The sequence below is a fragment of the Crinia signifera genome, chromosome 7 (assembly GCF_055691185.1).
Source record: "Crinia signifera chromosome 7, ASM5569118v1, whole genome shotgun sequence".
Lineage (NCBI taxonomy): Eukaryota > Metazoa > Chordata > Amphibia > Anura > Myobatrachidae > Crinia > Crinia signifera.
In genome coordinates this window covers 95,033,786-95,059,549 of record NC_139223.1, presented here as the reverse complement: position 1 = coordinate 95,059,549, position 25,764 = coordinate 95,033,786, and the positions used below count along the sequence as shown (strand labels likewise).

General features: G+C 43.9%; 1 protein-coding gene across 2 annotated transcripts in view; it reads left to right on the top strand.

Annotated features, from left to right (window-relative positions):
• The window catches only part of DNAH7 (dynein axonemal heavy chain 7), a 918,640-nt gene that overhangs the window by 392,492 nt on the left and 500,384 nt on the right, over positions 1 to 25,764 (top strand). For both annotated transcript variants that reach the window (XM_083153498.1, XM_083153497.1), the window contains 3 exons: positions 6,730 to 6,928; positions 9,508 to 9,648; positions 10,455 to 10,667. In XM_083153498.1, coding sequence (XP_083009624.1) covers positions 6,730 to 6,928; positions 9,508 to 9,648; positions 10,455 to 10,667 — 553 coding nt within the window. The remainder of the gene's footprint in view (positions 1 to 6,729; positions 6,929 to 9,507; positions 9,649 to 10,454; positions 10,668 to 25,764) is intronic.

Genomic DNA, 25,764 nt, shown 5'->3' with positions numbered 1-25,764 from the left:
ATTTGACGTATATATACGTCATGGCCGGGATGTACTTCCCGACACATGACGTATATATACGTCATGACTTTAAACTGTCACCGCGTCTATAGACGCGGTGACAGTTTAAACATGTCTGCTGTCCCTGACAGCAGACATGTCCCAGCATGCCCAGGGGGGGCGGCGATGCCTCCCCCCCGTCGGCGATCGCTGCGATTGGCTGTTCAATGTGAACAGCCAATCGCAGCGTTTTCCTGTGTTACCGGCGAATCAGACGCTCGTAACACAGGGATCAATCACCGCCGGGTGTGAGGGGGTCACCGGTGGTCACCGGTGATGACCACACCTCACCCCACCTGCCCCCAAGGCTGTGATTGGTCCGTCGGACCGACGGACCAATCACAGCCATGGCGCGTGATTTAAACTAACGGTGACTGCGCTGCAGACGCCATTCCGGTCTGGAATTGCGTGCAGAGCGGTCACCGTGCCAATCTGTCGTGATATACTGACCTGATCCTTGCCTGATACTTACCTGATCACCGCTGGTAGCGTGCTGCCAGCAGCTGGATGCTTCCTGGATCTTGTGACTTCCTGTGTGCTGCTGCTGCAGTGTCATAGAGTGACAGATAGTGACAGATAGTGACAGATAGTGACAGATAGTGACAGATAGTGAGAGATAGTGAGAGATAGTGAGAGATAGTGAGAGATAGTGAGAGATAGTGAGAGATAGTGAGAGATAGTGACAGAGAGTGATAGAGAGTGCTATATTTTGTGTCTGCTGCCCCCCCTTTTGTGCTGATCAGTATATCTGTGCTGATCAGCAACTTTTTGGGGGTGCAGGGTTTTTTTTTAATATATATATACCTGTCAGTTGCACCAAAGGTTGTGCTGCCTGTGCAACTGACTGCTGCCCCCCCTGCTGCCCCCCCCCTTTGTGCTGATCAGTATAAATTAACTGATCAGCAACTTTTTGGGGGTGCAGGGTTTTTTTTTTATATATACAGTATATACCTGTCAGTTGCACTGTCAGTTGCACCAAAGGTTGTGCACCTGCTGCCCCTCACTGGTAATCAGTGTCGCATCATTGATCACCTTTTTTTTATTTATTTTTTAGGGTGCTGTGGGGTCTTTTTTAAAAAATTTTTTACACACACTGTGATTTTGTGGGTGTCCTGTGGCCACTGTGCGCTGATCAGTGACGTACATCACTGATCAGCATTTTCGGCACAGGGTTGATCTATTTTTTTTTTTTTCGGATCAAATTCCTGTTGCTTTTGAGCGCTGTTCAGTGACGGACGTTACTGACCAACATCTGTGCTCAATTTTTGGCGCAGGACCTTTTTTTTTTTTTTTTTTTTAACCCCTTCAAGGTTGTACCAAAAGCTGCCTTGAAGTTGCTGAGTGACGTACATCACAGATCAGCATTTTTGCCACAGGGTTGATCTAATTTTTTTTTTTTTTTATTGGGATCAAATTCCTGTATAAAGTATTTTTTTTTCTGCACTACATACACACTACACACTACATACCCCCCCGTGTTGAAATAAAGTTTGTACCCCCCCCTACACTATACACGTGTTGAAACATTACACTTACAGAAACACAAAAATAAAAATGGCATCCCAAATGTCATCCCAAATGTCATCCCAGTCATCCAAAAGAATGTATTCAGCGTAGGAGGCATATGCCATGCTTGCCTCTGACTCTGACACAGCCAGTGATGCAAGCGGGGAATTTGAAGGATTCGTCTTAACCTTATCTTCCTCCTCTAGTGATGAGGGACCCCCTCAAAGACGCCCCCGTAGAGCAGCTGACACCCCCCCCCCCAAATGATTGATCCCGTATGGACCCCACCACCAGACAACTTTAAGCCCCAGGTTCCTGAGTTTTTGGCCATCCCAGGAATCCAATTTGATTCAACAGGTCTCAGAGAAATTGACTTTTTCAAATTATTTTTCTCTGATGATTTTATAAATTTAATGGTGGACCAAAGTAATTTATATGCCCAGCAGTTTATTGCTCAAAACCCCACGTCATCATTTGCTAGGTGGACCCCTGTAGATGCAGTAGAGATGATGACGTTTTGGGGTCTGGTGTTACATATGGGCATAGTAAAAAAGCCAGAAATTAGGCAATATTGGAGTACAGATGTTCTGTACAGCACCCCACTTTACCGTATGGCCATGACTCGGACTCGTTTTGAGACAATCCTTAAATTTTTACATTACACCGATAATGCACAGTGCCCACCCAGAGGTGATCCCACCTTTGACCGGCTATTCAAAGTCAGGCCGGTCATTGATCATTTCAGTGCCAAATTTGCAGAGATGTACATCCCTGAAAAATGTATTTGTATCGACGAGTCCCTTATACATTTTAAAGGAAGGGTTAAATTCCGCCAGTACCTTCCCAGTAAGAGGGCAAGGTATGGCATAAAAATGTATAAACTGTGTGAAAGCACCTCAGGGTACACCCACAGGTTTAGGGTATATGAAGGGAAGGATTCAAGAATTGAACCGCCAGAATGCCCCCCCTCCCTCGTAGGTGTTAGTGGAAAAATTGTCTGGGATTTAGTGCACCCCTTCCTGGATAAAGGTTATCACCTCTATGTGGATAACTTTTACACTAGCATCCCCCTGTTTAAGGCCCTTGGTTCAAGAGGTACAGCAGCTTGCGGTACTGTGCGCAAGAACCAAAGAGGCCTCCCAAAAACGCACATTGCCCAAGTACTGAGAAGGGGTGAAAGCAGGGCACAATCCACCGAAAATATGTTGTTGGTCAAATATAAGGACAAGAGGGATGTCCTTATACTGACAACAATTCATGGAGACAGTACCACCTCCGTCCCTGTACGAGGTACCAGTACCCACACCTCAAAACCTAATTGTATCCTAGATTACAATAAGTACATGGGCGGAGTGGATCTTTCAGATCAGGTACTGAAGCCGTACAGTGCCCTGCGGAAAACAAAAATCTGGTACAAGAAGCTGGCCGTGTATATCATCCAGATGGCACTGTATAACGCTTACGTGCTATTCCGTTCTACCAGCCAGAGGGGGACATTTATGCACTTTCAAGAGGAAGTCATAAAGGGCCTAATATTTGGGAACCAGCAGGCAGAGGGCCCCAGTACTTCTAGTACTGGCCCCCGTATTGTACCAGGGCAGCATTTTCCTAACGAAATCCCCTCCACTGCAAAAAAGGGCAGGACACAAAAAAGGTGCAAAGTTTGCTATAAAAAGGGAATAAGAAAGGATACTATTTTCCACTGTGAAACTTGCCCCGACAAACCCGGCCTATGTATAAAGGAGTGTTTTAAAATATACCACACATCTATGGATTATTAGGTTCATCATTTCACCGTGCTTCGGGGGTCTTGCTAATGCCACATAGCACCCACCATTCATTCCACCAGAATCTGAGCTGCAAAATCCAAAAATCACTCCTTCCCTTCTGAGTCCTGCCATGCACCCAACTGGAATTTTTGGTCACATATGAGGCATTGCCATACTCGGGAGAAATTGGGGCACAGATTTTGGGGTGCTTTTTCTCCTTCATACCTTATGAAAATGAAAACTTTTGAGCCAGAACTGCATTTTTGTGTAAAAAAATGTAATTTTTCATTTGCACAGCCCAGTTGTATCAAAATTGGTGAAACCCCTGGGGGTTTGAAATGTACGCTATACCCCTAGATGAATTCCCTGAGGGGTGTACTTTGCAAAATGGGGTCACTTGTGGGGGGGTTCCACTGTATTGGTGCTTCGGTGGTCTTGCTAATGTGACATAGCACCCACCAACATTCCACCAGAATCTGTGCTGCAAAATCCAAATATCACTCCTTCCCTTCTGAGTCCTGCCATGCACCCAAATGGTATTTTTTGGTCACATGTGAGGCATTTCCGTACTCGGGAGAAATTGGGGCACAGATTTTGGGGTGCTTTGTCTCCTTCATTCCTTGTGAAAATGAAAAATTTTGAGCCAGAACTGCATTTTTGTGTAAAAAATTTAATTTTTCATTTTCACTGCCCAGTTGTACCACAATTGGTGAAACCCCTGGGGGTTTGAAATGTACACTATACCCCTAGATGAATTCCCTGAGGTGTGTAGTTGACAAAATGGGGTCACTTGTGGGGGGGTTCCACTGTATTGGTGCTTCGGGGGTCTTGCTAATGCGACATAGCACCCACCAACATTCCACCAGAATCTGTGCTGCAAAATCCAAATATCACTCCTTCCCTTCTGAGTCCTGCCATGCACCCAAATGGTATTTTTGGTCACATGTGAGGCATTGCCGTACTCGGGAGAAATTGGGGCACAGATTTTGGGGTGCTTTGTCTCCTTCATTCCTTGTGAAAATGAAAAATTTTGAGCCAGAACTACATTTTTGTGTAAAAAATTTAATTTTTCATTTTCACTGCCCAGTTGTACCACAATTGGTGAAACCCCTGGGGGTTTGAAATGTACACTATACCCCTAGATGAATTCCCTGAGGGGTGTAGTTTGCAAAATGGGGTCACTTGTGGGGGGGTTCCACTGTATTGGTGCTTCGGGGGTCTTGCTAATGCGACATAGCACCCACCAACATTCCACCAGAATCTGTGCTGCAAAATCCAAATATCACTCCTTCCCTTCTGAGTCCTGCCATGCACCCAAATGGTATTTTTTGGTCGCATGTGAGGCATTGCCGTACTCGGGAGAAGTTGGGGCACAGATTTTGGGGTGCTTTGTCTCCTTCATTCCTTGTGAAAATGAAAAACTTTGAGCCAGAACTGCATTTTTGTGTAAAAAATTTAATTTTTCATTTTCACTGCCCAGTTGTACCACAATTGGTGAAACCCCTGGGGGTTTGAAATGTACACTATACCCCTAGATGAATTCCCTGAGGGGTGTAGTTTGCAAAATGGGGTCACTTGTGGGGGGGTTCCTAACCTTTAGCATTTTATGGTGCCTAGAAACCTACATGGTGCCTAAAAAATAATCTCCAAAAAAGGAGGCTCCAAAATCAAGTAGGTGCTCCTTCTATTATGAAGCCTGTGGTTTGGTCAACGTGCACACTAGGGCCACATATAGGATATTTATGAAAACAAAAGAATTGGGGGAATCAATTTTTAGTCACATTTCTCTAGTAAAATGTACTGTGTTCCTTAGAAAAATGTATTAAACTTGCAAATCTGCAAAAAAATATGAAATTTTGAAATTTCACCTACACTTTGTTTTAATTCCTGTGAAACACCTAAAGGGTTAACAAACTTCCAAAATGCTGTTTTGAATACTGTGAGGGGTGCAGTTTTTGAAATGGCATCATTTATGGGGGTGTCTCACATACAAGTCCCTCAAAGTCACATCAGAACTGAACTGGTCCCTAAAAAAATCAGTGTTTGAAATTTTCTTGAAAATTTGAGAATTTACTATTCATATTTTAAGCCTCCTAGTGTCCAAAAAAATTAAAAGGAGGTTGAAATAATGATGGAAACACAAAGTATACATATGGCCTATGTTAGTTATTAACTATTTTGAGTGGTATGATTATTTGTCTCACAAGCAGAAAATTTAACATTTTGCAAATTGCAAAATTTTCTATTTTTTTACGACATTTTGGTGTTTTTCACAAAAAAACACAGACTGTATCGACCAAAATTGACCACTAACTTGAAGTACAATGTGTCACGAGAAAACAATCTCAAAATCACTGGGATAAGTAAAAGCAAAAAAAAGTTATCCCCACTTAAGTGATACATGTCAGATTTGAAAAAAAAGGGCTCTGTCAGGAAGGCAAAAACAGGCTGCGGCGGTAATGGGTTAATACACCTATCTGTGCAAACAAATGGTAACTGGTGGGTTGAGCATCTATTAGATCTTGTGTAAGGGTGTCAGTGTGGTTCAATTTTTTTTTATTTTTGATGTATAATTCTCCTTCTATGACACCACTAATAATCGGAGTAAATTGACCTTTAATAGCAGTGGGTATATTAACACATTAGGTATTCTGTGTTAAGAATGGTTCAATAATTTGCTGGAAGGATATAGACCTCTCCTAGTATTGTACTGCTCATAGGTAGGAGCTGGTTAAATAGTTAATACATAATACCACTATTTGGTTGGCTATAAGCAGTATCCTACTCCTGCTCGATAAATGCCAGTTGGCGGGTAGGCGGGTTAGTGGTGTCATTGTGTGTTGCTTTAACAGATAACACTTGGTGTGGACGGACATCCTTTCACCTCAGTGCTGCCGCTAACAGGGACAGTGGCGCCCACTAGCCAGTAACTGCCTGTCAACAGGGATAGGACGGGGTGCTTATAATGAAGCACCGCCGCTCTATCCAATTGCCAGGATAGCAAGAGACAACGCGGCGAATGTGATCGGGGACATGGTGCATCACATTTTCCGCATTGTCTATTGCTATCTGGGAGCGCTTAGCGCTGTGATACCTGTCAGGCGCTAGAGGTGAAATATGACCTCTAGCATCCATCACAGGGGAAGTCGGCAGAGGGCGATAGAGAGGGATGGGCGGGCGGACGCAGAGTGGTTGAGCCACCTGGATCGCTACCGCAAGCTACCAGTAGCTCACAAGCAATGAGTTGGCGACCACTGTCATAGATTAAATGTATATAATGTAGCTAATTGGTGGAAGGATGGAGATACAGTATATTAAGTATTATAAAATTCTATACTATAATATATGGTATATTTATAATTTTATGGAAATATTTATCATTTATTGCAAATTTTGTTTGTTGTTTTTGCTCTAGAGTACAGCCCCACCTAAAGAAATGCTTTGAAGGAATAGCAAAAGTGGAGTTTACAGATGTCTTGGATATCACACACATGAACAGCAGTGAAGGAGAAGTGGTGCAATTGATCAACACTATTTCCACATCAAAAGCCAGAGGCCAAGTTGAAAAGTGGCTGGTTGAGCTAGAGTCTGCAATGATTCAGTCTGTTCATAAGGTAAAGTATGTGTGCATGTGTTTTTTCATAAGGCTTTCAACTGATCCCAAATGATCTGTGGGCTGTACATCAGTGCTGCAATTCCCTGACTCCAATCCACCAATCACCGATTAAAAATGGCATACATTGATTGTTGGCCATCTGTGACTTGCAGACCCCATTCATTTTTTGTTTGGTATTGACAAATTGTGGATTTCTAATATGTTGGTTTTCAGTAATTCCCTGACCCCAGGCTTGGCAGAATGAGAAATCGGAGCAATTCACTCTAGTTGTATATGCCTCATTGTATCTAATGGTGCATACACACAGCTCGTGCGTCCCAGTCAGATGAAGTCCCTCTCAGCCAGCACCAGGGGGTGCTGTGGGTACAGCTGTCCCAGGCCCCTGCCTCTGGAGGGGCCCGGGCAGCTGCCCATAGCGACAGCAGCACGGTGTCACCCCCCGTGGCCGCACAATGCGTGAACCAAACAAATTATATATATAAAGAATATTTGAGAGCAAATTTTTATCAAGATCTGTAGGTGGTAAATAAAAATGTGTCATGTAAGTGGTTATGGCTTTCTAGCAGTGGCGTAAGTTTGTCAAAGTTGCCCGGAGGCAAGATGAATGTTGATGCCCTCTATAGAGATACACGTGGCCCCTATAACCTATACCCTTTTCCCATATTCTCATACAAACTTACATGTTAGGGTCAGGCTTGAACACCAGTTGGGGGATTTAGGGGGTAAAGTTAGGGATAGACTGCAGGGGGGAGGTTAGGGTTATTCTGTGGGGAGGGCAGTTAGGGTTAGGCACCAAAAAGGTGGTTATGGTTAGGGTGTGGGGCAGGGGGCTATATTTAGGTGGCAGGGTTAGGGTCAGGCTGCGGGGTGGGAGGGTAAGGCATGTCAGAGAGGGTTTATGGTTAGTCTGCGGGGCAGGGGGTTAGATTTATGTGGCAGGGTATGGGGGTTAGGTAACTAGCAGCAAGGGTTATGGTCAGGCTGTGGGGTGAGGCGGGTTAGGCTGCTAGAGGGGAGAGTTAAGGTTAGGCGGGTAGGAGAAGAGAATTATGTAACTTACAGAACCCCTGTCAGTAATGGGATTGGTCCCTGAAACATTACAGAATAAATGCTGTAGTGTTCAGGGTCACTTGTGAGTGTGTCCACACACATACTTCCCCTTCCCTCCCACTGCAGGTTGCAGCAGCATCAGTAAACTTAAGAAGTGACTGCTCACAGTTGTGACAGGCAGCAAGGCTGACAGATGCTGCCTGAGTCAATGCTGTCATCTGTCAGTAACGTCCTCCTAAGTGGAGCGCCGTAATGCTTCTCTTCATCGATGTCCTGTAACGAGGGGGAGACTGTGGTGTTGTAATTGTGCTATGTGTCACATGCAAACACCCTTGATTGGCAAGGCAATTCATTATTGACAGGGCGCTGCGAGAGGGGAGGCGGATCGGCAGTCGCTGGCGGGTACCAAGCCTCCCTTCCCACCTGCACTTAAATGTATCAGGGGTGGAGGGAGAAATGTCCGCAGTGCAATCAGGAGGGAAGGAGAAGCATGGATACAGCTGCTTCTCCCTGCCTGTCAGACCCAGCGTTCCATAAAGACCTTGCTGTGGGGGGACACATTGTTCCACCACTGCCTCTCGCAAACTCCCTCCCAATCCCTGCAGCCTGTGTGTTTTCCGGTCATAACTGGCTGCAGATTCACATGCCATTGGACAGTGTTTAGAAGGCCCGCCATCAGGTAATTTTGGGGCCCAACCAGGACTCATTTCCAGTCTGCCCCCCCCCTCACTTGACTTACAGTAACCCGGCTCCTGCTCCCCCATCTCCCCTTCCTCTGAGCTGCAGACTGGAAGTCCCGGACTTTCTTCAACTCAGGATGCCACCAATTAAAATGCAGCACCGGCTTGTGAGCCAATCAGAGCTTGCATACCGGCAGCTGCTCTGATTGGCTGCTGGTACGCAAGCTGTGATTGGTTCAAAAGCTGGTGCAGCATTTTTATTGGCTGAGGGCATCCTAGGTTGAATAAGCCTGCGCTCTGGGACCTGCTTTGTTCAGTGCAACGGAGGGTTGCGGTGGGCAAAATGAGCTGCCCGATCCCTTCCAGAAGCCGGGACCAAGGACAGCTGTATTCACGGCACCCGCCTATTGGCGGCCCTGGCGGTGGGTGTCAGTCACTGCCTGTGTTCCAATCAGCAGTGCTGCGGATCGTAAATAAAGATCCACGACGGGTGATGGGGGACCTTTCTCCCCTAAGCATTACCCAGCCAGATTCAGACAAAGTAGAAGAGCAGAAATGCCTCCTTTAATGCTTGGCGCCCGGCAGTTGGAGCCTCCTTTGTCTCCAGGAGTTCCGCCACTGCTTTCTAGAAAGATCTGATATGAAGTAGGAGAAAAGAAGAGAAACACTAAATGGGGTGAGAAGGGCATTCGGTAGGACAGCATTTACCGGCTCGCTAAGCAGCAAAAAACTATGCTTAGCGAGAGGGTCTGAGTCATCCCTAAATGTATTTTGTCCAGAGCTTACTGATTATTTGATGTCAGCTGTTTCTTTATTAAGGCATAACATTGGTTTTGTTTTTAATTAGGTCATTGGTGAAGCAATTGAAGCATATCCCACAACGAAACGCATTGACTGGGTAAGAGAGTGGCCAGGGCAGACGGTACTGTGTGTTTCGCAGTGTTTCTGGACTCAGGAAGTACAACTGTCTATACGGAAAGGTCAAAAGGTATGTATGGTCAATTTTGACAAAGGTAAACTCTAGTTGAATTCAAGTGATGCAAGTAACATTATTACATGTGTCAATGGGGGGAACTTTTCTGTGCATAAAATGGCTGATAACTTGGGACACAAAATTGTGTCAGCACAGTAAATGGGGGTTATCCTGCTGGACAGGAACCCAGTGGTCAGAATACCAACACTGGAATCAAGTCACCGATCAGAATGCCAATGCCAGAATCCCGACAGCCAGAATCCCACCACTGCATAACACCACACAAATAAAGGATAGCAGTGAAGTATTAATGTTAAGTAAGTGATGCTCAGTGTTAGAAGTTTTCAGAGTATAAAAATAGATGTGTGAAAGTGTGAGTGATAGAGAGTGATATATAAATGTTAAAAGTATTAAATGGTGATGCACCGAAGCAGCCTAGGCAGTGCAAATCAAGGTGCCCCACACCCCAACAGAATAGACACATACTGTATAATATTTAGGGGGACATTTACTAAAGGAAATTTGTAAAAAATAGGTGTATTTGTATCCAGAAATACACTTATTTTTTTAAATTTACTATCCCAAAAATACGGCAATTCGTATTCATAGCACATCAATACGAATACGAATTGCCGTATTTTCGGGATAGTAAATGTCAAAAATAAGTGTATTTCTGGATACAAATACACCTATTTTTTAACAAATTTCCTTTAGTAAATTTCCCCCTTAATGTCTAGTAATATTTTCATGGTTTACCTTTAAGCATAGTAAAAAATTCTATAAACTAGTCTTTTAATATTTATTTTGTTTCACAAATTCAGACACTTGAAAATTACCTGGAACAGAACAATAAACAGATTGATGATATTGTTGCTCTAGTACGTGGAACATTGTCAAAGCAGAACCGCGTGACACTTGGAGCACTTGTGGTCTTAGATGTTCATGCAAGAGACGTCCTTGCAGCTCTTGTAAACAAACAAGTTAGTGATGAAAATGACTTTGAATGGTTAAGCCAGCTGAGATACTACTGGGAGGTGAGTTACAAAGCTGTTCATTTGCATTCTCTTCATATTTCCAGTATGTGAACTAATAATTTGAATGCTTAACCCCTTCATGACAGAGCCAGTTTGTGCCTTCATGACAGAGCCCTTTTTTTCAAATCTGACATGTCTCACTTAAGTGGGGATAACTTTTTTTTGCTTTTACTTATCCCAGTGATTTTGAGATTGTTTTCTCGTGACACATTGTACTTCAAGTTAGTGGTAAATTTTGGTCGATACAGTCTGTGTTTTTTTGTGAAAAATACCAAAATATCGTGAAAAAATGGAAAATTTAGCAATATGCAAAATGTTAAATTTTCTGCTTGTGAGACAAATAATCATACCACTCAAAATAGTTAATAACTAACATAGACCATATGTCTACTTTATGTTGCCATCATTATTTCAACCCCCTTTTCATTTTTTTGGACACTAGGAGGCTTCAAATATGACTAGCAAATTCTAAAATTTTCAAGAAAATTTCAAACACTGATTTTTTTAGGGACCAGTTCAGTTCTGATGTGACTTTGAGGGACTTGTATGTGAGACACCCCCATAAATGATGCCATTTCAAAAACTGCACCCCTCACAGTATTCAAAACAGCATTTTGGAAGTTTGTTAACCCTTTAGGTGTTTCACAGGAATTAAAACAAAGTGTAGGTGAAATTTCAAAATTTCTTTTTTTTTGCAGAGTTTCAATTTTAATACATTTTTCTAACAAATACAGTAGATTTTACTAGAGAAATGTGACTAAAAATTGATTCCCCCAATTCTTGTGTTTTCAAAAATATCCTATATGTGGCCCTAGTGTGCACGTTGACCAAACCACAGGCTTCATAATAGAAGGAGCACCTACTTGATTTTGGAGCCTCCTTTTTATGAGATTTTTTTTTAGGCACCATGTAGGTTTCTAGGCACCATAAGTGCTAAAAGTTAGGAACCTTCCCCACAAGTCACCCCATTTTGCAATCTACACCCCTCAGGGAATTCATCTAGGGGTATAGTGTACATTTCAAACCCCCAGGGGTTTCACCAATTTTGGTACAACTGGGATGTGAAAATGGAAAATTACATTTTTTTACACAAACATGCAGTTCTGGCTCAAAATTTTTCATTTTCACAAGGAATGAAGGAGACAAAGCACCCCAAAATCTGTGCCCCAATTTCTCCCGAGTACGGCAATGCCTCACATGTGACCAAAAAATACCAGTGGGGCGCATAGCAGGACTCAGAAGGGAAGGAGTGATTTTTGGATTTGGCAGCACAGATTTTGGTGGAATGAATGGTGGGTGCCATGTTGCATTAGCAAGACTCCCAAAGCACCAATACAGTGGAACCCCCCCACAAGTCACCCCATTTTGCAAAGTACACCCCTCAGGGAATTCATCTAGGGGTATAGTGTACATTTCAAACCCCCAGGGGTTTCACCAATTTTGATACAACTGGCATGTGAAAATGGAAAATTAAATTTTTTTACACAAACATGCAGTTATGGCTCAAAATTTTTCATTTTCACAAGGAATGAAGGAGACAAAGCACCCCAAAATCTGTGCCCCAATTTCTCCCGAGTACGGCAATGCCTCACATGTGACCAAAAAATACCAGTTGGGTGCATGGCAGGACTCAGAAGGGAAGGAGTGATTTTTGGATTTTGCAGCACAGATTTTGGTGGAATGAATGGTGGGTGCTATGTTGCACCAATACAGTGGAACCCCCCCACAAGTCACCCCATTTTGCAAAGTACACCCCTCAGGGAATTCATCTAGGGGTATAGTGTACATTTCAAACCCCCAGGGGTTTCACCAATTTTGGTACAACTGGGATGTGAAAATGGAAAATTACATTTTTTTACACAAACATGCAGTTCTGGCTCAAAATTTTTCATTTTCACAAGGAATGAAGGAGACAAAGCACCCCAAAATCTGTGCCCCAATTTCTCCCGAGTACGGCAATGCCTCACATGTGACCAAAAAATACCAGTGGGGCGCATGGCAGGACTCAGAAGGGAAGGAGTGATTTTTGGATTTGGCAGCACAGATTTTGGTGGAATGAATGGAGGGTGCCATGTTGCATTAGCAAGACTCCCAAAGCACCAATACAGTGGAACCCCCCCACAAGTCACCCCATTTTGCAAAGTACACCCCTCAGGGAATTCATCTAGGGGTATAGTGTACATTTCAAACCCCCAGGGGTTTCACCAATTTTGGTACAACTGGGATGTGAAAATGGAAAATTACATTTTTTTACACAAACATGCAGTTCTGGCTCAAAATTTTTCATTTTCACAAGGAATGAAGGAGACAAAGCACCCCAAAATCTGTGCCCCAATTTCTCCCGAGTACGGCAATGCCTCACATGTGACCAAAAAATACCAGTGGGGCGCATGGCAGGACTCAGAAGGGAAGGAGTGATTTTTGGATTTGGCAGCACAGATTTTGGTGGAATGAATGGTGGGTGCCATGTTGCATTAGCAAGACTCCCAAAGCACCAATACAGTGGAACCCCCCCACAAGTCACCCCATTTTGCAAAGTACACCCCTCAGGGAATTCATCTAGGGGTATAGTGTACATTTCAAACCCCCAGGGGTTTCACCAATTTTGATACAACTGGGATGTGAAAATGGAAAATTACATTTTTTTACACAAACATGCAGTTATGGCTCAAAATTTTTCATTTTCACAAGGAATGAAGGAGACAAAGCACCCCAAAATCTGTGCCCCAATTTCTCCCGAGTACGGCAATGCCTCACATGTGACCAAAAAATACCAGTTGGGTGCATGGCAGGACTCAGAAGGGAAGGAGTGATTTTTGGATTTTGCAGCACAGATTTTGGTGGAATGAATGGTGGGTGCTATGTTGCACCAATACAGTGGAACCCCCCCACAAGTCACCCCATTTTGCAAAGTACACCCCTCAGGGAATTCATCTAGGGGTATAGTGTACATTTCAAACCCCCAGGGGTTTCACCAATTTTGGTACAACTGGGATGTGAAAATGGAAAATTACATTTTTTTACACAAACATGCAGTTCTGGCTCAAAATTTTTCATTTTCACAAGGAATGAAGGAGACAAAGCACCCCAAAATCTGTGCCCCAATTTCTCCCGAGTACGGCAATGCCTCACATGTGACCAAAAAATACCAGTGGGGCGCATGGCAGGACTCAGAAGGGAAGGAGTGATTTTTGGATTTGGCAGCACAGATTTTGGTGGAATGAATGGAGGGTGCCATGTTGCATTAGCAAGACTCCCAAAGCACCAATACAGTGGAACCCCCCCACAAGTCACCCCATTTTGCAAAGTACACCCCTCAGGGAATTCATCTAGGGGTATAGTGTACATTTCAAACCCCCAGGGGTTTCACCAATTTTGGTACAACTGGGATGTGAAAATGGAAAATTACATTTTTTTACACAAACATGCAGTTCTGGCTCAAAATTTTTCATTTTCACAAGGAATGAAGGAGACAAAGCACCCCAAAATCTGTGCCCCAATTTCTCCCGAGTACGGCAATGCCTCACATGTGACCAAAAAATACCAGTGGGGCGCATGGCAGGACTCAGAAGGGAAGGAGTGATTTTTGGATTTGGCAGCACAGATTTTGGTGGAATGAATGGTGGGTGCCATGTTGCATTAGCAAGACTCCCAAAGCACCAATACAGTGGAACCCCCCCACAAGTCACCCCATTTTGCAAAGTACACCCCTCAGGGAATTCATCTAGGGGTATAGTGTACATTTCAAACCCCCAGGGGTTTCACCAATTTTGGTACAACTGGGATGTGAAAATGGAAAATTACATTTTTTTACACAAACATGCAGTTCTGGCTCAAAATTTTTCATTTTCACAAGGAATGAAGGAGACAAAGCACCCCAAAATCTGTGCCCCAATTTCTCCCGAGTACGGCAATGCCTCACATGTGACCAAAAAATACCAGTGGGGCGCATGGTAGGACTCAGAAGGGAAGGAGTGATTTTTGGATTTGGCAGCACAGATTTTGGTGGAATGAATGGTGGGTGCCATGTTGCATTAGCAAGACTCCCAAAGCACCAATACAGTGGAACCCCCCCACAAGTCACCCCATTTTGCAAAGTACACCCCTCAGGGAATTCATCTAGGGGTATAGTGTACATTTCAAACCCCCAGGGGTTTCACCAATTTTGATACAACTGGGCAGTGAAAATGAAAAATTACATTTTTTTACACAAAAATGCAGTTCTGGCTCAAAATTTTTCATTTTCACAAGGAATGAAGGAGACAAAGCACCCCAAAATCTGTGCCCCAATTTCTCCCGCGTACGGCAATGCCTCACATGTGACCAAAAAATACCAGTTGGGCGCATGGCAGGACTCAGAAGGGAAGGAGTGATTTTTGGATTTGGCAGCACAGATTTTGGTGGAATGAATGGTGGGTGCCATGTTGCATTAGCAAGACTCCCAAAGCACCAATAGAGTGGAACCCCCCCACAAGTCACCCCATTTTGCAAAGTACACCCCTCAGGGAATTCATCTAGGGGTATAGTGTACATTTCAAACCCCCAGGGGTTTCACCAATTTTGATACAACTGGGCAGTGAAAATGAAAAATTACATTTTTTTACACAAAAATGCAGTTCTGGCTCAAAATTTTTCATTTTCACAAGGAATGAAGGAGACAAAGCACCCCAAAATCTGTGCCCCAATTTCTCCCGAGTACGGCAATGCCTCACATGTGACCAAAAAATACCAGTTGGGCGCATGGCAGGACTCAGAAGGGAAGGAGTGATTTTTGGATTTGGCAGCACAGATTTTGGTGGAATGAATGGTGGGTGCCATGTTGCATTAGCAAGACTCCCAAAGCACCAATAGAGTGGAACCCCCCCACAAGTCACCCCATTTTGCAAAGTACACCCCTCAGGGAATTCATCTAGGGGTATAGTGTACATTTCAAACCCCCAGGGGTTTCACCAATTTTGATACAACTGGGCAGTGAAAATGAAAAATTACATTTTTTTACACAATAATGCAGTTCTGGCTCAAAATTTTTCATTTTCACAAGGAATGAAGGAGACAAAGCACCCCAAAATCTGTGCCCCAATTTCTCCCGAGTACGGCAATGCCTCACATGTGACCAAAAAATACCAGTTGGGCGCATGGCAGGACTCAGAAGGGAAGGAGTGATTTTTGGATTTGGCAGCACAGATTTTGGTGGAATGAATGGTGGGTGCTATGTTGCATTACCAATACAGTGGAACCCCCCCACAAGTGACCCCATTTTGCAAACTACACCCCTCAGGGAATTCATCTAGGGGTATAGTGTACATTTCAAACCCCCAGGGGTTTCACCAATTTTGGTACAACTGGGCTGTGAAAATGAAAAATTACATTTTTTTACACAAAAATGCAGTTCTGGCTCAAAATTTTTCATTTTCACAAGGAATGAAGGAGACAAAGCACCCCAAAATCTGTGCCCCAATTTCTCCCGAGTACGGCAATGCCTCACATGTGACCGAAAAATACCAGTTGGGTGCATGGCAGGACTCAGAAGGGAAGGAGTGATTTTTGGATTTGGCAGCACAGATTTTGGTGGAATGAATGGTGGGTGCTATGTTGCATTACCAATACAGTGGAACCCCCCCACAAGTGACCCCATTTTGCAAACTACACCCCTCAGGGAATTCATCTAGGGGTATAGTGTACATTTCAAACCCCCAGGGGTTTCACCAATTTTGGTACAACTGGGCTGTGAAAATGAAAAATTACATTTTTTTACACAAAAATGTACTTCTGGCTCAAAATTTTTCATTTTCACAAGGAATGAAGGAGACAAAGCACCCCAAAATCTGTGCCCCCATTTCTCCAGAGTATGGCAATGCCTCACATGTGACCAAAAAATACCAGTTGGGTGCATGGCAGGACTCAGAAGGGAAGGAGTGATTTTTGGATTTTGCAGCTCAGATTCTGGTGGAATGAATGGTGGGTGCTATGTGGCATTAGCAAGACCCCCGATGCACGGTGAAATGATGAACCTAGTAATCCATCGATGTGTGGTATATTTTGAAACACTCCTTTATACATAGGCCGGGTTTGTCGGGGCAAGTTTCACAGTGGAAAATAGTTTCCTTTCTTATTCCCTTTTTATAGCAAACTTTGCACCTTTTTTGTGTCCTGCCCTTTCTTGCAGTGGAGGGGATTTCGTTGGGAAAATGCTGCCCTGGTACAATACGGGGGCCAGTACTAGAAGTACTGGGGCCCTCTGCCTGCTGGTTCCCAAATATTAGGCCCTTTATGACTTCCTCTTGAAAGTGCATAAATGTCCCCCTCTGGCCGGTAGAACGGAATAGCACGTAAGCGTTATACAGTGCCATCTGGATGATATACACGGCCAGCTTCTTGTACCAGATATTTGTTTTCCGCAGGGCACTGTACGGCTTCAGTACCTGATCTGAAAGATCCACTCCGCCCATGTACTTATTGTAATCTAGGATACAATTTGGTTTTGAGGTGTGGGTACTGGTACCTCGTACAGGGATGGAGGTGGTACTGTCTCCATGAATTGTTGTCAGTATAAGGACATCCCTCTTGTCCTTATATTTGACCAACAACATATTTTCGGTGCATATTCCCCTGCTTTCACCCCTTCTCATTACTTGGGCAATGTGCGTTTTGGGGAGGCCTCTTTGGTTCTTGCGCACAGTACCGCAAGCTGCTGTACCTCTTGAACCAAGGGCCTTAAACAGGGGGATGCTGGTGTAAAAGTTATCCACATAGAGGTGATAACCCTTATCCAGGAAGGGGTGCATTAAATCCCAGACAATTTTTCCACTAACACCTACGAGGGAGGGGGGGCATTCTGGCGGTTCAATTCTTGAATCCTTCCCTTCATATACCCTAAACTTGTGGGTGTACCCTGTGGTGCTTTCACACAGCTTATACATTTTTATGCCATACCTTGCCCTCTTACTGGGAAGGTACTGGCGGAATTTAACCCTTCCTTTAAAATGTATAAGGGACTCGTCAATACAAATAAATTTTTCAGGGATGTATAGCTCTGCAAATTTGGCACTGAAATGATCAATGACCGGCCTGACTTTGAATAGCCGGTCAAAGGTGGGATCATCTCTGGGTGGGCACTGTGCATTATCGGTGTAATGTATAAATTTATGGATTGCCTCAAAACGAGTCCGAGTCATGGCCATACGGTAAAATGGGGTGCTGTACAGAACATCTGTACTCCAATATTGCCTAATTTGTGGCTTTTTTACTATGCCCATATGAAACACCAGACCCCAAAACGTCATCATCTCTACTGCATCTACAGGGGTCCACCTAGCAAATGATGACGTGGGGTTTTGAGCAATAAACTGCTGGGCATATAAATTAGTTTGGTCCACCATTAAATTTATAAAATCATCAGAGAAAAATAATTTGAAAAAGTCAATTTCTCTGAGACCTGTGGAATCAAATTGGATTCCTGGCATGGCCAAAAACTCAGGAACCTGGGGCTCAAAATTGTCTGGTGGTGGGGTCCATACGAGATCAATTATTGGGGGGGGGTCTCAGCTGCTCTACGGGGGCGTCTTTGAGGGGGTCCCTCATCACCAGAGGAGGAAGAGGAGCTTAAGACGAATCCTTCAAATTCCCCGCTTGCCTCACTGGCTGTGTCAGAATCAGAGGCAAGCATGGCATATGCCTCCTCCACTGAATACATTCTTCTGGATGACTGGGATGACATTTGGGATGACATTTTTATTTTTGTGTTACTGGTAGTGAAATGTTTCAACACGTGTATAGTGTAGGGGGGGGGTACAAACTTTATTTCAACCCGGGGGGTATGTAGTGTGTTGTGTGTATGTAGTGCAGAACAAAAAAAATACTTTATACAAAAAAAAAAAAATGAAGGGGTTAAAAAAAAAAAATTGAAGGGGTTAAAAAAAAAAATTTGAAGGGGTTAAAAAAAAAAAAAAAAAGGTCCTGCGCCAAAAATTGAGCACAGATGTTGGTCAGTAACGTCTGTCACTGAACAGCGCTCAAAGGCAACAGGAATTTGATCAAAAAAAAAAAAAAATAGATCAACCCTGTGCCGAAAAAAGCTGATCAGTGATGTACGTCACTGATCAGCGCACAGTGGCCACAGGACACCCACAAAATCACAGTGTGTGTAAAAAAAAAATTAAAAAAAGACCACACAGCACCCACAAAAAAAAAAAAAAAAGGTGATCAGTGATGCGACACTGATTACCAGTGAGGGGCAGCAGGTGCACAACCTTTGGTGCAACTGGCAGCAACTGACAGGTATATATAAAAAAAAAAAACCTCTGCACCCCCAAAAAGTTGCTGATCACCTCAGATATAGTGATCAGCACAAAAGGCGGGGGTAGCAGACACAAAATATACACTCTCTATCACTCTCTGTCACTATCTCTCTCTATCTCTCTATCTCTCACTATCTATCACTATCTATCACTATGACACTGCAGCAGCAGCACTGACAGTTATATATATAAAAAAAAAACCTGCACCCCCAAAAAAGGGGGGGTAGCAGACACAAATCTCTCTATCTCTCACTATCTATTACTATCTATCACTATCTCTCACTATCTATCACTATCTATCACTATGACACTGCAGCAGCAGCGACAGTTATTTATATATAAAAAACCCCTGCACCCCCAAAAAGGGGGGGTAGCAGACACAAAATATAGCTCTCTCTGTCACTATCTCTCTATCTCTCTCTATCTCTCTCTCTCTATCTCTCTATCTCTCTATCACACTGCAGCAGCAGCAGGAAGTCTCAGGAAGTCAGATCCAGGAAGCGTCCAGCACGCTACAAGCAGTGATCAAGTGATCAGGTAAGGTATTTGCAAGGATCAGGTAAGTATTAGCAAGGATCAGGTCAGTATCACGGCAGATAGGCACGGTGACCGCTCTGCACGCTACTCCAGACCGGAATGGCGTCTGCAGCGCAGTCACCGGTAGTTTAAATGTCGCGCCTTGGCTGTGATTGGTCCGTGGGTCCCACGGACCAATCACAGCCTTGGGGGCAGGTGGGGTGAGGGTGGGGTGAGGTGTCATCGTCACCGATGACCCCCTCATGCCCCCTGACGCCCGGCGGTGATTGACACCTGTGTTACCAAGCGTCTGATTCGCTGGTAACACAGGAAAACGCTGTGAATGGCTGTTCACACTGAACAGCCAATCACAGCGATCGCCGACGGGGGGGCGACATCGCAGCCCCCCCTGGGCATGCAGGGACATGTCTGCTGTCAGGGACAGCAGACATCGTCCCTCTGTCACTGCGTCTCGAGACGCAGTGACAGTTTAAAGTCATGACGTATATATACGTCATGTGTCGGGAAGTACATCCCGGCCATGACGTATATATACGTCAAATGTCGTGAAGGGGTTAAAAGTCAGTGTGTGTGGATTATTTCTAAATTATAAAAATCATAATTTCTAAAAAAAAAAAAAAAACAATTGTAGCTGTGCTGATTATTTTGAGAATAGAAAAGTTACATTTATTTAGATTAAAGGGGAAGCCAATTAAAATAATTAACTAAATTGCATGTTGTTTCTCTTGTCATCATGCTTTCTATATAAAAATATGGCTTAGTGTTTATTTGTAAAGTCATTTTACTTGACTGCAAAGCTTATCTGGGATCGCTTCATAATTTGCAAGTGTTGTTTAAAAATAGATGATGAAAGATGAAAGTTTTGGGAGCACCCAGGTGTGAAGTTGGAGAATTATCCTGAATTTAAACTAATTGCATCTATTTTCTCATGTCTTAAATAATGATTTTCTCAAACAGAAATGTGCAATATTATATGGAGAGTTAATTGGCATAATTAGTTGTCTGATTGTATAGTCATACACCTGGGTACATTGGCTTTCTTAAAGTATTAGGCTGCCCGTAAGCCACTTCCTCTCCAAAAACCCTTTCATTGTAGCGCAAGTGCCTGCATCATCATTAATTGTTTTTCTGCATAGCAGGAAAGCGCTGAACAGAGGTTCCCCCAAATCACTATCCACTCTGGGGATAGCCCCTAGTTGGAAGGTATGTTAATGTAGTGGCTAAATAAAGGGCCGATTAAGACCGTTCATAAAGGGCCGAATTTGACCCCGTCCCCGATGTTTGGGGGTTTGCGCAAGAGTGAAGAGCGAATATGCTCAGAGGAACGCCCCCCGTTTTATGAACACTGGGTGTTCTCATGCAGGTGTGGCGATGGCTGCTTGGGGTGGGCGACTGACATTACATGACGCCAGTGCCCGCTCCGAATTCCGAGGATAGCGTGTTAATGAAAAGTCAATCCAGGCTTAGTTTTCATTAGCAGAATAATCATTTGATGGTGAGCAACCATCGAATGTTCCTTTAGCCATGTGACCACATGCAAGGGCATGTGTTAGAGCATGCTAATTATTATGTCATTAACTACGATATCAGTCAAGCTGCAGTGCCGGAGTAGTAAGCGTCCTAGAGATTCCAATGATTGGGATCCCATGTGCTTTTTTCAGCCAGTAATGATGGCCTGTAAATGGATAGCATGATATTGACAATCGGTCAAATATTGTAGGCCTTTTTTTTATCTGCTGAAAAATCACCAAGTAATTGGATACCAGCCTTAAAGAGCCCATACACGCTCCGTTTTGCGGCTCCGTTATGTACTTTTAAAGTACACATAGTATCGGATCGCATGCCTTGTGCATGCATTGTGCATGCACTGCGATCCCATACGATGTGTACCTAGTACAAAAAGTATGTGCAGCACATACTTTTTGTACCGTACTATGAGATGCGCGGGAGCGCGCATCGCATAGTACAGAACGGAGCTGGACCACAACGGAGCGTTTATGGGCTCCTTAAATGTTTTAAGATATTCTGCCAACACAGTTCAAATAAACATAGATCTCAACTGTCTGATTTGAGGCCTCTGTCGCACAAACAACAGTTTTTCATTACTTTTCCTTCTCTTTTCTATCATCAGTAACAATTTTTTTTTTAACAATATTTTTCTTTATTGAAGCATGACATACAATAAATGTGCATCGTAAATGCCATCAGTAACTATTTATCTTTTACCCGTGGACAGTGCCGGCGCAACCCTCTCATCCTTTTCTTGTTGAAAAATGAAGTTCTGAACCACTGTGACGCGGACGAGCCAATGCCTGCCTGGGGCGCGAGGCTGATGTCATGTGATGTCAGCCACCTACCCTGTCTTTGTCATGGCAGCCACAAAAATAAAAGTTAATTGAGACTGGCTTTTATTTGCAAAGGCAGAAGAGATCATACCATCACCTGATTTATCTTGCACATCCCCTTGCCTGGTTGCGAGGGGAAATGGCGGCATTTGATGGGGCGACCTCTCTGGTGCTAGGTAAACTGCAATCTTCTTAGCTTACCAATCTAACCAGAATCAGAACCTAAGTCACCAATTTGGTTGCCTGCGAAACATCCCCAAAATATTCCCGTGTGTCCTCCATACTTAACTTTTTTTAAATCATACTCCATTCATACACAAGTAGCAGAATGTACGATAAACAAGCTTCTTTTCGATTTCAGGGGGTGTGCTCAGACTTTTGGCAAGTACTATATAAAGGACGGGTTGGGATCATTTGGTCTATTGCATTATGGTAGAAAGTCATTAGGTCGAATCCATTAGGTCGACATGCTAAAAGGTCGACATGATTCTAGGTCGACATGGGAAAAGGTCGACATGATTCTAGGTCGAAAGGTCATTAGTTCGACAGGTCATTAGTTCGACAAGGTCATTAGTTCGACATTGTCTATGTCGACATTCACAAGGTCGACATGGGGTTTTTCACTGTTTTTTTACCTGAATGTCAACACAGTCGACATGGACACAGTTTAAAGTGCACTGCATCCCCTCGCATCGCTCGCTGCGCTCGCTATGCGTCGGGCACGGTGCCTCGCTACGCTCGGCACACTATTTTATTCTCCCACCACGCCCTAGTGGATGGTAGGGCATGAAATACCGCCTGTCGGCACATGTTGGCTCAAAAAACAGTGAAAAACTCCATGTCGACCTTGTGAATGTCGACATAGACAATGTCGAACTAATGACCTTGTCGAACTAATGACCTGTCGAACTAATGACCTTTCGAACTAGAATCATGTCGACCTTTTCCCATGTCGACCTAGAGTCATGTCGACCTTTTAGCATGTCGACCTAATGGATTCGACCTAATGACTGTCGACCATAATGCAGTAGACCAAATGACCGCATCCCTAAAGGACAACACTGCTGTGGGCATTACATTATGTTTAAGTGACACTACTGTAAAAGTGGGTGTATTTTGAATAAGAGGCATTATATGTGGTGTAATATAAATCAGATTGTGCGACTGTATGATGTAATTGAATGGATGATACTATTGTGTGTCCATGAAAAAACAAACAGGAGATTTTCTCTTGAGAGAAGGAAAACCTCTCTCTCAAGAGCCCCGGCGTTAATAAAAAGATTGTATAAAAGTAATGTGTAGTTCAAAAATAGAATTGTACTCTTGGATAACTGCTGCTGGTGTGGAGAGTTTGCTAGACTCTAAGAAGGTTTACTGGAGGCAAGTATTGTTTGGGCGTACACACCGCGCTATAACCGTAAATTTGGTAAAAAGAATGATAGTCTCACGCAGAGCACAATGATATAGGACATGCTGTTATAATATAGCAAAATATTTTATATATATTAACACAAAAAGTAAAAACGGTACTCTTTACCTAGAAGGGTGCCCATCGGGTCAATTGGGACATTTAACATTGTTCCCTATGGGAAATAGCGGGCATCGCGTCGGTCGCATCGCACCCGATTTTTTGGTCGCATGCGATGCGACCTATGCGATTTTTTTTTACTAACGATGCCCACGATCAAAATCGTGGGCGCCCTTCTAGGTAAAGAGTACCGTAAAAACAGTATAGGGGGATACAAAACTGAAATTGGAATATAATACACAAACAAACATATACAATATGAAAACAGACAATATGGGTGAGATTTATTGTGTTTACCGTTTTTCCGAAAATGCGATTTTTGCTCAAATCGCCGTTTATCGCCATTTTTTGAAATCGCATTTTTTTCCACAAAGCGAATATTTAATGAGGTGTGTATTCCGGCATGAAAAGTGCGAGTAAGTGCGATGTAGGGCGATTTTCGGGATGAAAAGTGCGATTTTTTAGTCATGAAAAGGTGCGATTTTTTTAAAATGTGTGATTTTGTGATTGAAAAAAAAAAATGGCGTGAGGTCCCCCCTCCTGTACATAACCAGCCCCGGGCTCATTGAGCCGGACCTGGTTCCAAAAATACGGGGGACAAAAAGGGAAGGGTCCCCCGTATTTCTGAAACCAGCCCCGGACTCTTGGACCGGTCCTGGTTCCAAAAATACGGGGGACAAAAAATCTGGGGGTCCCCCGTATTTTGAAACCAGCACCGGGCTCCAACAGCCCCCAGTGTCATGCCACAGCCGGGGGACACTTTTTACACAAGGTCCCCCGGCCGCACCATGAGCACCGTGGCTGGTCAGCCTTGGACGGGGTACCTGGAGGAGTGGGGACCCCCCCAATAAAGGGGTCCCCCCCCCAGGCTTCACCCGTCCAGGGCTGAAGCCCGGGTCTGTCACCGGCGTCCCTGGCCATTGGACGCCGGCCTGATAGGGTTAAATTCTCATTCCTAACATTGCTTAATACAGGAGAACTGCAAGTGCCAGCAGACCTCCCCCGCAGGCTGGGACTTGGAGAACCACAAGTCCCAGCATGCGGGGCATTAATGGGCCTGCTGGGACTAGTAGTCCACCTGTAAAAAGAATGTTAAAATAAAGCACACACACAGAAAAGTATAACTTTAATACACCCACATCCACACCTCACTTTTACACCCACATACTCACCGATCCAGGATCCAGTTTAAAAAAAAAAAAAAAAAAACGGCCGTTTTGGCGATATAAATCGCCAAAAACCCACCATCGATCTCTAATAAATGTCACCCTATGTATCTAAAAACTGTAAGAGGCTTGACTTGGTTCCTGATTAATTTCGTGCTGGCTAGATCATATATAATTTGTAGGTAAATGGAAATGCAATCCACATAGAATAAGCCGCTAGATATAATGAGCAGTTAATAACTTGGAAATAGCAGGTTGTTAATAAATCCAAAAGTGAGCCTAGATTGGTAACTGGGCTGACATGCAAGTAGTTCAATACCGGCAGTGGGCAAATGTATGTTACGCTGCTGTTCTTGTGTGTTAGTACAAGCTGGAAATGCAAGGGTTACTCACCCTTAGACAGAAGTCCCGGTGGAATAAACCTTCATGTGCGGGCAGAGGTGGACACGCTGTATGTCAAAAAGGGCACGGTACCGGTGACTGTGCTGACCCGTTGGATGTCCAGATGTTGGGATACTGCACACTGTAACAGGATTCACGTGGAGCACCGGGAATCGGCGTGGGTAGCAGCGTTAGCGGTGAAAGCCGTGATCCGGGCGGAAGTGACGGCGGCAATGTGGAGAGCAGTGAGGGCAGAAGTCAGGAACAAGTTAGCTGGAATCTGGCGGAAGTTGAGCAACACGTTTAGTCTCCTAGACAACCGGAGACTTTTTCAAGCTGTGTTTAGCCAGTGTCCATAATGCATATTTATAGGCCAGGATACATTGTTTAATTCACAGGTCTTCAACCTGTGGCCCTCCAGATGTTGTGGAACTACATGTCCCAGCATGCCCTGACAGTTTTGACATGCTCTTATAGGAAAAAATGTGGCAATGCATGTTGGAACATGTAGTTTCACAACATCTGGAGGGCCACAGGTTGAAGACCCATGGTTTAATTGATTGATCGACCTTGAAAAAGCTGCCCTTTTAGTGACAGCGAAACGCATCAGTGATATAACTGGACCTGCTGTGGACACTTTGTCCACCACCTGCTTATTTATCTGGAACTTTTCATAACCTTCTCAAATACCTGGAGCACTTTATTCTGGCACAGTGCACTTTATCAATAGGAGCGACAAACAAACTTTGGATTGAGAACAATCTAGTGGCTCATCAAATTGGAGTATCCATCCCATCTTCACAAAGCACGCACCTTAGAGAGGATCCCCACAAGCCCTAAAGT